Genomic DNA, 12,338 nt, shown 5'->3' with positions numbered 1-12,338 from the left:
CTTGTCTCCCTTTTGTTTTTAACAATGGAAAGCATATTAAGAAGGACATGCTATTTTTCAGAAAAAAAAAAAGAGGGACATGCTAGGGAACAAATGATACAATCACATTCAAACTTTTAACTTTTGCTTTTTCTCACATAATTAATATATTTATACACATATAAAAAAAATTCTAATTAATCTACAACTTTACATGGGGTACGTCATCGTGAAAAACAGTACAAATGTATAGGCCAATAATTAAATTTCCGTAATGGACTAATCACTTAACTAATTCATTATTTATCATTAGCATGACCATTCTTTATATATAAACGACTTGCTAGTGGATAAAAGGTAATCACCAGTCATTACCCCTTTGGCTTTACATTTGAAAGTGGGAATTAAGGCAGCATATGAAAACACAAATTCCTAACTTCACATTTGCAAGAGACAAATTCATTTAAGAAGTACTGGCCATTAGGTTTGTTTTTTTTTTATCATTAATATCTCTGTCGATAAATCTCACTGAATTTTAGTAGAATTTTTATTTTTAATAATATCTTTTCTTTTTACAAAACTCAAAACAAAATATTACCTAAAAAAATAATTTGAATCTAGTTTTCCTCAAATCAACTTAACATTTATAACTTTTATATAATAATTTAATTGTGTGAGATGATGCAATATGTAACGTAAGTATGATGAAAGTGCCAGTTGGGGTTGTGAGCGTGGGAGAAATGGGGCATGGGGGCACTTGAGTAGTTGAACTAAAAGGTGATCCAAAAATGACCCGAGAGCTGAGATGGGGTCCATATATATACATTCGGGGTCAGCCAAACAATTAATATATCCATTCACATGAATGTCTCTGCCATCAACTGTTCACATCCCTCCACTTAATTGTTTTATTTTTAACTATCTTTAGAGACGGTTAATAAACAAATTCATATTCATTGCTATAATCATGAGTAGTACTGGTGCAGTATTCCACCTTTAGTGTCAAACTTTCTCTGTGCAAACAACATGTATTCATAATATATATGTTTCTTATATGTATATATATAGTTTGAAATCAGAGATAGACCTTCCATCAAAGAGAAAAATAATATGATTAACGTGATGATTTTAAAGAAAAGTACTTATGAATTATGATCATCATATAATGCATGTGCCCCTCACATATATGCGTACAAATTAATTTTCTTCAGTTCGAAGCTTGACAGTTGACAGTGAAGATTTTTCTCTTCAATGCATGCATTCGTGTCTGTATATATAGTCCTTATTTCTGATTTGTCTGAAGAATACCGTATAGCTTATAGCATTTCAAAATAGGAATAGATAAACTGTACATTCTTGTTTTAAATCTCTAATGCATGCTTCATGCTTGTATAAGAATGGATGAAAAGATGTATCCGCAAAAATACGTCATCGCACCTACTTATTCATCTATATATAAACTATATATATTAGTACTGATATCATATATATCAGTGATATGTTTTAACTAACTAGTGGCTGTACACATAATTTTATTATTTTCACCAGGATAACGATATAAATTACATTAATTATATTTATTATTATTTCTAAATTTTCATGGTCTCCTAGACCAAATTAATTTGATAATTCAACAGAGGAGATTAATTAAAAAGATCATAATCATTATTTCTCGTTTTTATTAAGTATATTTAATATTTGATTCGCATTAATTAGCATGAGAATCCATATGATATTCACTTTCTCTTTTTCCATCACCTCTTCTTGATTTCTTTTGCCCACTATAAGTTAATTTTATGCTCTATTTTTACTATGTATATATAAACTAATGCTAAAACTTGTTTATGTTAAAAATACACAGGTATTAGCTCTTCGTCCATTTTATATCTCATCAGTAACAAATTAAGGTCGTCATGATGAGTTCCTGTACTCTTTCAGACATTAGACTTGAAAAAAAAATGTAAAGAAGAATACGAAGATGGGAGGGAATGAATTAACGTACGTAGATATTACAATCTTAAACAAATTAACATAGACAGAATGCTAATTATCAATAATCATATCCTTCATAACAAAAGCAGGAATTAATAATTGCTACCTCAGAAAATGCATGTTTAGAAAAACTAAAATTGCATCTTAATTAATGTTTTGACAACACTTATTAATAACTTATTGTGTTAACCTAATTAGATTAGAGACAGTACATCATAATGGATAAGTTTTTTTTTTCTTCAATTCATGAATGTCATATAGCATCGTGAGCAATCAGCCTTTTCATTATCACAGATTGACTGCTCACGATGTTATATCATCCATAAGTTTTCTTCCATGCTGTTAAAATCCACTTCCATATGCTGGTGCCCAGTAATCAGCTCCATTTTCATTTCCAACATGTTGGGTACAAGACACAGGAACCAAGCACAGTCCTCTACTCTTCAAGTCGCTTGGCTTATCTTTTGCATCCTGATTAATTAATTAATTAATAATGAAATAAATGATTAGATGGTAATTAATGAATGAAATGTCATCAATGAATATATTATCTTCGTCATTAATTAATGCAAAGCCTGAATACATAGTTTTGCCTGGGCCATATATGCATGCATCTACTGCACAGTTATGCAACTAATGGTGATAATGATAATAATGATTAGGATGAACCTTATAAGATATCCAAGATAATAATCATGAGTAAATGAAAGACATAATAAGCGTGGTACACCTTTGCATAAAAAGAAAGAATACCTGGTTTGGAGCTCCCTTTCTTTTCAGGCCATTGTCATTCAACAGCTAGATGGAAATAAAAAAGGAAAGAGAAAAAAAAAAAGTATTAGTAAATTCAACTTCTCTCTCTCCAAGCTTTTTGACTTCAAATGAGAAATGCAGCCTCGCATTATACTTTTCACTAGCTTTATAAAGATGTTATGAAAAGCTGAGAAAGCCTTGTTATTTTTTTATGGCTTTTTTCATTCCCTGATTAAATATTTAAGTAATAATTACAAAAGAGAGCCTCCTCCTAATTTGATTGTAATGAATTGATGGATCCAATAAAGCAAGCATACCTGACCGGGGTCCTCAGGAAATACAGAATTTCTTTCTCCGTGTACCTGTTGCTTCAAAAGAAAATAAAGAAAAGAGGAAACTTTCCCCTCAATTATATGTCTTAGTAGGTATTTTTGTCCTACTCAAAATGTGTGTATAGGTATGCCATATATGTGAGCGTGTTAATTTGAGAGAGTTAGTATAAACGAATTGAAAGAGAGAGAAACTTTGGAAAGTGGGTACTTACAGACTGTGGATTCCTCATGTTTTTTGATCCATTGCCCAAGTAAGGAGAACTGAGTGCCTGCACCCAAGAAGGAAAATAAAACTAAAGAATGTTATATGAGAGAAATTAACATTAAAATTGGTGACACTTTAACTGCATGCTCTATCACCAACACAGATCAATAGCTTGCAGGAGGGTATAAAAATATGAGGGAGAAACATCACCTCAATTTGACCCTGAAGGAATCTTATGTATCCAATGGCTTCTAACAAGACGGAAGCTGTGTCAGTCTGCAAAAGTGAAACACACACACACACATACCACAACCACAACACCGGTCATATATATGTCTCTTTTAAGGTTAAAAATGAGATTACGATAAATGTGGAAAAAAAGAAAGAGGAAAACAGTATTTGGAGGAGTTGGATATCATAAAAATAACTGTTCATATGGGGTCTCTCCTTAAAGAGACTAGTAAAACCAGACACATAAGGCGCTTTGTAATTATGGTTTATTGGTTTCTAGTTTTTGTATTTTGTGAGTGTTTATTGTGTATGTAGCGATTGTAATAATTAATGGTTTTGTTTATTACCTTTCCGAATGGGGAAACTAGCTGGTGAAGAGCTGTTATTCTATCACCTAGCTTCTCCTTTCTCACCTGTGATTACAAGAGATTTCATAATATTTAAGGAAGCTAAGTTAGTACATGAATTCATCATGTGTTTTTCTCACTTTCAACTATCATGCATATTTTACCTGCAAAAAGAATATTACAGTTTTTTAGAGAGAGACAATCAAGAAAGACAACACACAACCAAACACTCAGTAATTAACTCTCTCTCTCTCTTAATTAGTAGTGAAAGTGATGAGGCAGTGAGAGTAGTCACCTTGAGAGGTGGTTGGCTTGAAGATGGTTGGCTCTTAGTCTTCTTGTAAACTCCAGCAGTGGCTGTGCTATTACACTAGAAGAGCACAAGAGACACATATTCATGAAAAATAATTTTGAAGCAATAATTAATATATAATCTATGCATGTTAAAATTAGTACTGAAAATTAGGTGAAAGTCTAGACTCTATAGATGAGAGAATTTATAAAAGAAGGAATAATAATTAAGAACATGATCAGTCTTAATTACCTCGGATGTATCTGGTAGTTGGTTCTTCCTATGATCTGTCTTGTTGTAAGTGAAATCCAATAAATTATTACTACTGAAGCTAGCAACACTAGACCTAGGGGAAGAAGAAATTGGCACCATATGTGACCAAGGTGCCCCAGAAACCTGAAATTCCTGATCATGTCCATGGTGATATAAGCTGCCACTTTGGGAAACCTCTTGCTTTATTACATCAGGCATTGGAACTATAGGGGACGGAATATTAAGCATTTGGTCATTCCATTCATCCAACTTTTTTGATTGAAAAGGACTGAATGCAATTCTCTCTTCCTCTCCTGGTAAACCAGTGCTGCAAAACAAGCATAACCAAGAAAATTTTACAACAATTAATACAAAAATAAGAAGAGAAGAAGAAGAATAGAAAGCTTGATGATTAAGGAAAAAGAAAGTATAATATGTAAGCTGTTACAAACAGTTTTTCAAACACTTAAAAGGAGAAAGTGGAAGATATGTATTGACCAAGAAGCCACAAACTGCAGGCATGCACAAAGAAGAGAGAGAGAAAGAGAGTGCTTACAAAAGAAGTTGGCTCAATGACTGAGGGGGCTCTTGGTTTTGTGTAGAAGAATTAAAAGGAATTGAAGAAGATCCAAACACATACTGGGGAGGGATCAAAGATGGTGGATGCATAGTCCACCAGTTAGGGTTCCCAGCCATCATTTGCTGAACTAAAGAAATTTTTTGTGTGGAATTAATAATACTCAATTCATGGCTTGCAAATGAACCATATGTAGGAAATGAAATATTTAATATCCTTTCCCATATACTTTTCCTCTTTCACCTTTGTGATATATATTTCCTTGTATGTGCAACCAAACAAACCTTTGGCTAAAGCTTTAAGTGTTGTGTTTTGCTTTCTTACTAGCTGTTGAAGAAACTTAAAGTTATGGGGTCTCAGTATTTTATAGAGTTGGGGTTGAGAAACTTTGCATATGTTACTTTTTCTTTCCTTTCTTTCATTTATTCAGTATTCCTTTTTATTATAAAGTGGAGCGCAAAAGCTGGTGGCCAGTGTTTTAAGGCTATTAAATTAATGGGTTGCTCAGACTTATTTCCTTAATTTGGGGTTGCACCTTGGGATTGTTTTGGGGCTAGCTAGGGTTGGGGTAGAGAGGTAGGGCATAATAGTAGTGAGATCAATGTCAGATGCTTTATTTATTCCCTAGAGCAATAATTCACTTTAACAAACTAAACTACAGAATCTAAGAAGCTCATTAAAATAACAAGACCAAAGCAGAAAATTCGTAAAACTCCAGCAATACATGCTTACTTGCAACTACATTATACAAATTACAAAGGGAATGTCGTTAGTATAATTTTTGTGTGCAAAAGATCTTAGGAATGTTTAGTAATTAATTACAGTTAAAGAAAAGAGAAAATAAATAAGTAACATGACAAATTTATAAAATATAATAATTTTTTTTTCATTTTTTATACATTTGTTTTTATTTGTTATAAATTCACGAAAACATATCCATGTTTATATAGCATCTAATTTCAAGTACCATTACACAATAACTTTTAACAACATTTTTTATCTAAGTAAAAATGTTACTAAATTTTTTTGGCAACATTTAAAAATTGTGGTCAAATATAAATAAATGTTATTAATATATTTTAGTGGTATGAGCTATTCACAACATGTGATAAAATTTCGCGAAAATATATTAGTAACATTTATTCATATTTGATGATATTTTTTTAAATGTCAATTTATTTTTACCAAGTGTTAAGCAAAGAAATATTGTTAAAGGTCACATATGTAGTATTGATGCCTAAATAACACCAACATGTTAAAAATTCCAAATTGAAGAGCAAGAACCATCAATTATATATGACTAATATCAATTTTGAAAATAATTAGTGAGAGTCAATATAAATGTCTTTTTTTCTTCCTATTGTTAAAACTGATTAATTCTATCTCTCATTTCTGCAGTGGTGGGTATAAAAACTTGGCGTCATTTGAAGGACTTGATCAAGCATCATCACCCTTCATTGATCATGATTTATAAGACACATGTTCCTTTTCATGCAATAGAGAAGACGTGGCTTGGAGAGGGTTACAAACCTATTTTCATCCAAGAAGCTAGAGGCTACTCGGGTCGAATCTGGATTTTGTCTAGTAGGGATGACTTTAATTATTCATTGGTTGATTCAAATCCTCAGATGATCTTTGTTAACTCATTGACAAATGTATCAAATTGTCACAAGTAATAAAGTAAAACGGAAGTCTGAGTGTCGAGTCCATAGAAATTTTATTTATACTTAGATTGGTGCCAACCAAATGTAAAAGCAAGAGATAAGGAATTTAAAATAGAAGATAAAGAAAGGTAAAAAAATAAGATAAAGATTTAAAGTAAAAGATGATAAAGATGATAATAATGCGTTTGAATGCTTAAAGGTAAATCCAGAATTTAAAATATGTTGAGGCCTAACATGCCTAACTACCCTTGATGTAATGTTAAGGTTCTCTATTTAATGTTTTCCAATTTTCACCCACATCTACTAAGATACTAATCTTGATCCCTCCCAATGAAAAGCTTAATTTATCTATTATCTCTCATAAATCCTTTTACAGAGATAAAATAGTAAATTACATGAAGTTTAGAAATGTATGCATAGACAAAATAAGATCACTCTATCCCTAAAAATGAGTTGTTTAAATGTCATTTTCCAGTTCTTTAGAAATTAAACACTTCCCAATGCCTAATCCCTAAACAAATGCATGAATGATCAAGCCACATAATAACAATAAAGCACAGGAAAAAAAACAATAAAAATTGGCATTGCATTAAATAGATAGTAAGAAAAGATTACATTACAAGGTCATTGACTGGTAGGCTCCCAACAATGGGGGTTTAACCTTTCATTGTCATGAGAGACTTTACACTTTAGGTGCTGATGTGGATAGAAGAAAAGAGATGGATAAAGGAAAAAGGGAGAATGTCTAGAGAAGGAGGGTTTCCCCTATTAGAGATGTTCAGGCTTTGGATGTATTCATTAGAGAGTTATGAGTCTCGGTGTGTCTTTCTCCTTTGCTTCCTACTCCTTTTATAGGCCTAAAGTAGTTTAAAATTCATGTGACATCGCGCTTAGCGCAGGATTCACCTAAGCGCCCCTTTAGGCTTCTTTGCACTAAGTCTGAGCTGGCCGCTGAGCGAGGAGACGCGTTGATCCTGTCTTGCGTGCTAAGCGAGTTGTCCTAATCTTCAACTTTTTACTTTAATTTTCCTCCAAAGCACTTGTAATTTACTTCTTTTCAATCCTACTGGTAAAAAATTAACATGATATTAAATTCCTCATTATTTCATTAAAAACAACAGTAAAATAAATGAATTTTAATCATTCTTAGCCAAAATTGACTATCAATTAAACATAAATTTTGTAATTATCAATCACTTTCAATATTAAGAAGCTTGATTGCTAGTTGGTTTGCTCAATTGTGTATGCCTCTCCAATTCCAAATATTCGGTCCAACTTTTAGGACTACCTAGTTATTATGGGCATGGATCTATGGATTGTTATGGATGATTGGAACAAAGTACTTCTTCCCTAAAAAACAATGGGAGGTAACTTTTCTTTAATAAAAGCCTGTAAATTTACGAATGCCTTAAATTCATTCCACTTGATTGAGATGGACATGGTGGGGGGTCTTTTCATGTGGCAAAGAAATCATATTAATGGAAGCCACGTCTGTAAATGGCTTGATAAGTGCCAATCCAACCCTGATTAAAGAATTCTCTTCCCACATGCTTTGGTAGAGCTTCTTCAGCCACATGGCTCTAATCATAATCCCATATTGATCTTGTGCCTAAAGTTTGTTATGAGGAGAAACAAATTCTTTGTTTTTTAAGTTGCATGGTGTTAACAGATTGACAAGTGTACCAATTTTATCACAAGTAGTAAAGATTAAAATGGAAGACCGAGTGTTGAGTCCACAGGAACTTTGTTTGCACTTGCGTTGATAAATACCCAATTTGTAAGCAACATAAAAAGTAGAAGAGGAAAGAAATTGTAATTGTGAAATTTGAGAGTAAAAAGGGAAAAAGAAAAATATAACAAGAAAATTAAACAATAGCTTAAATGCAAAAGATGAGTTCAGAATGTGATAATGTTGGAGCCTAGCATGCCTAACTACCCTTGATGCAATATTAATGTTTTTCTCTATTAATTGCTTTCCTAATTTCCACCCACTTCTAAATTACCATTTCTCAATGAATAACCCCTAAAAACAAATGCATAGATAGCCAAACTACACAATAATAATGAAAAACAAAAAAGAGCAATAGAAATTGAAATTTGCATTAATAGATAAGAATAACAGTTACATTACAAGGGTTTTGGCTGTTAGGCTCCAACCGAGGGGGTTTAGCCTCTCATAGTCATGAGAGACTTTACACTTCAAAGTTTAATAAAAGAAAGGGATGGATGACTAATAGCAAGAAAAAGGAGAATGACTAAGAAAAAAGGTTTCCCCTAAAGGATAGCCCCAGGCTTTGGATAGCTCTGAGACTTGGTCTCCTTTTCTTCTGCTTCCTCCTCTTTATATAGGCTCCAGGTTACTTAATATTTACGCTAACTTCGCGCTTAACACGGGCTTTCACGCTAATCACGCCTTTGGGCTTTGTTGTGGGCTTTTCCACGCGCTAAACCTGAGTTGTGCACTAAGCGTGGACACATGCTAAGCCTAGGTGGCGCGCTAAGCAAGCTGTCCACTTCTTCAATTTTTCTTCAAGGCCTTTTTTCTAATTTTTGCATCAATTTTTCCTACAGTAAAATGGGTTGAGTTTGGTACACAAGGGAACTTGACACCACACTTTAACCCAAAACCTTAAGGCTCATGTTTATGGGTTTTCTTCTCGCTTATATGATGTTCAACTTTTTCACTTCTACTCGATGTGGAACTTCACCTCACACTTGTACTTCAACACCAAAGAAGATTTGGATTCAACTTATGGATACCAAATATCTGCATGGTGAGTCTATCCTTCATTTACGTGAGTTTCTAGGAGCTTCGTGTTAGGCATCCATTAAAAAAGCCTTTGATATCTTAGAACCAGGATACATGTTTAGAGCGGGCCAAGGGACTAGCTTACTTTGGTATGATCGCTAGTCTCATAAGGGAATCATTTGTTAAATGGTTTAGGACATTGTATCGAGATGCTGGCCTCTCCATTATAGATCTCTGGATAAATGGTTGTTGGTGCTGGGATCATGTATTCACTACTATTCTTGACTAGTTAAAAAAAGAAGTCTAAAGTCTCTTCTTGAATAAAATCGTCCTAGACAGGATCATTTGGGCTCATTCTTCTGATGGTTCTTACCCACCTTCATCTGTTTTTCATTGGCTTAATCAAGCTCGTCAACTCGTTGTCAATCTCTCCGGAAAGGGATCCTGGGTGTGGTCGCTCCACCTACCGGAAAATATATATCAAACACTTCCTCAGGTTGGTTGATAATCAAAGTCTTCCGACCAATCTTTTTAGAACTAACCGTCATATCTCTAGTGATTCTTCTTGTTGCAGGTGTGGACGATCTCAAGAATCCATTATTTTCTTGTTGAGGGATTGTCCCAAAGCAAACAGAATTTGGAATATGCTGCATTTGGATGTTGATCTTTAGAACAAACAAGTGGGCACTCTTAGTTAGATCAAGACAGATTCAACTGGTGATCATGGGCTATGAAGCACCGGCACTGACACGGACACCGGACACGACACGGACACAGACACATGGACACTTGTAATGTTCAAAATATAGGACACGCACACGGCTATATATATATAATTAAATAAAATAAAATTACATAAAATTAAATATGAGCGATATGCATAAAAGATCTAAATTGAAAATCAAGATTTATATATTCATCATCATCTCAAAATAACTTTTCCTATGATAATGAGTCTTACAAAAAATACTAAGAGACCTTATTATACAATTTGTACGCTTCGTTTCTTTACAAAAAAAAAATTATAAAGCAAGATGATGAATTAGCAACTTCAAGTCTTAAAAAATTCCACAATCTAAGGCCTTTCACCCCCTAGGTGATCATCATCATTGAAAAAGACACCCTCTAACTCTGGTTCATCTAAAGACAAACTAGCAATTTCAAGAATACCACAATCATCAAGTGATCCAAAATCATCTCCAGCTACATCCCACATTTTAGTTTCCTCTTGATGATATTGTGGAGTATTTCTTGAGAGAAGTCGTAGGTTGCTATGAACAAATACTAAATCTTCAGCTCTATATGGTGCCATCTTGTTTCTCTTTAAAGAATGGATAAATGAATACGTACTCCAATTCCTTTCACAACATGAAGATGAACAAGGTTGCGCAAGTAGCTTAAGGGCAACCTTTTGAAGTATTGGAGCATTAACGCCATGAATTAGCCATCAAGCTTTTTTGGATCCATTTGACCTCTATCATTTAAAGAATCAAGATCATCAAAACCTTCTCTTTCATCTGAGAAGTTGGCAAACTCAATATTCACTTTTCTCCTTACTTCCACATCAAGAAAGAACCTCTTGAAGCATTTTACTCTTTCACGAGTGAGTTCCATGTCTTGATGTGGAGGAACTCGATTAGAATCTTCACTTAGTCATTCATGACTATAATATCTACAATTAAAAATAAATATATACATGATTAGAATTTATGCAATTCTAAAAAAAATGTAAGTAAAAAAGTATAGAGTTAATTACCTTGGATTTAAGGAATGAGCTATACAATGGAGAGGAGTGCTACTCTTAGTCCAACGGTCAATTAATATGTAGTGCACTATCTCATAAAAGGTTGATCCTTCACTCTCCTCCTTTCCCTCATATTGATATATGGCATTCTTCACCTTTTCAATCATTGAATCCCACATCTCATATACTAGATGGAGAGATGAAGCTTTCGTATTAGTTCTTCTAAGAACATCATAGATAGGACTAGTGAAAGAAAGAATATAATCAACCTTATCCCACCAATTATCATCCAACAAAGTATCTTTCACAAATTTAGCCTTTGCAACATCATCTTCCGTGTAAGAAGACCATTGGTCACTAATGACCATCTCTTGGAGTCCTTTCTTCAATTGCTTGAATCTCTTGAGCATTATAATAGTGGAGGAAAATATTGTGGGAGCAATGGATAGCAATTTCAATGAATTGAATGAATTGAAAATTGATAGTCTCATAGAGTGACTCATGACAAAGTTTTTCACAAACATTGCATCCTTCGCAATTTGGGTGATCTAAGAACATTCTTGATAAATAGCATTGTTTTTTCTGTATTCTTGGCTGCACATATGTTCTTCACAGCAAGATGTAATGTATGGACAACACATGAATTTCAATAGATAGAAGGAAACTGAGCCTCAATTATTAAACCTGCTGCTTTACAAACAACTGCATTATCCGTCACTATTTGCACAATATTTGAGGGTCCAACCTCCATAATTACCTCCTTCATATGTTTGGCAATGAAATCATTGTCTTTTATCTCATTTGAACAATCGATGGCCTTTACAAACATAGGTTCACTCTCCGTGATAGCCATGAAATTAATAAGAGATCTTCTTTGCGGGTCACTCCATCCATCACTAACAATGCTCACACCCTTCTGGCTCCATGCATTTTTAATTGGTTGTAACAAGTTCTCCACATGTCTCTTCTCATTTTGAAGTAATGTTGTCCTTAATTTATTATAACCTGGAGGTTGGTAACCACTGATATAATTGTTGGCAGCATAGGCAAACGTCTTCCTATAATGAGGATTTCTTGCTAAATGAAAAGGCAGCCCCAAAGAGTAAAACATCCTAGCAATTTCATGATCAAGTGTCTCTCTAGCTTGCAAATTAAAGGTACTTTCTACCGTTGATGTCTTTCTCTTTTTTGGATCAACACCAAGAGTGTTTGTATCCATTT

General features: G+C 33.6%; 1 protein-coding gene across 2 annotated transcripts; it reads right to left on the bottom strand.

The window, feature by feature from the left end:
• Nucleotides 1–1,988: 1,988 nt before the first annotated feature.
• Nucleotides 1,989–5,446, bottom strand: LOC100806379 (transcription factor bHLH68). Of its 2 annotated transcripts, none has more exons than XM_006585523.4 (9): nucleotides 4,940–5,446; nucleotides 4,384–4,711; nucleotides 4,135–4,209; nucleotides 3,840–3,905; nucleotides 3,472–3,537; nucleotides 3,269–3,325; nucleotides 3,042–3,092; nucleotides 2,725–2,769; nucleotides 1,989–2,442 (listed from the first exon to the last, which is right to left on the bottom strand). In XM_006585523.4, exons 1-9 carry the CDS (start codon nucleotides 5,080–5,082, stop codon nucleotides 2,314–2,316), a joined length of 960 nt encoding a protein of 319 aa, XP_006585586.1. In that variant the 5' UTR covers nucleotides 5,083–5,446; the 3' UTR covers nucleotides 1,989–2,313. The 2 variants fall into 2 exon arrangements, with proteins under 2 accessions (XP_006585586.1, XP_003531664.1); XM_003531616.5 differs by having other exon boundaries at nucleotides 3,042–3,086; nucleotides 4,940–5,413.
• Nucleotides 5,447–12,338: the final 6,892 nt, after the last annotated feature.

The sequence above is a fragment of the Glycine max genome, chromosome 8 (assembly GCF_000004515.6).
Source record: "Glycine max cultivar Williams 82 chromosome 8, Glycine_max_v4.0, whole genome shotgun sequence".
Classification (NCBI taxonomy): domain Eukaryota; kingdom Viridiplantae; phylum Streptophyta; class Magnoliopsida; order Fabales; family Fabaceae; genus Glycine; species Glycine max.
This window is presented reverse-complemented; position numbering and strand designations above follow the sequence as displayed.

What these genes read in the sequence shown, in the direction of transcription:
- LOC100806379 (XM_006585523.4), bottom strand. Translation starts at nt 5,082, where the DNA reads ATGATGGCTGGGAACCCTAACTGGTGGACTATGCATCCACCATCTTTG. An exon ending in ACATGAGGAATCCACAGTCT is followed by an intron (nt 3,093 to 3,268) that starts GTAAGTACCCAC and finishes TTTCTTTTGAAG; the next exon opens with CAACAGGTACACGGAGAAAG. An exon ending in TTCCTGAGGACCCCGGTCAG is followed by an intron (nt 2,770 to 3,041) that starts GTATGCTTGCTT and finishes ATTTCCATCTAG; the next exon opens with CTGTTGAATGACAATGGCCT.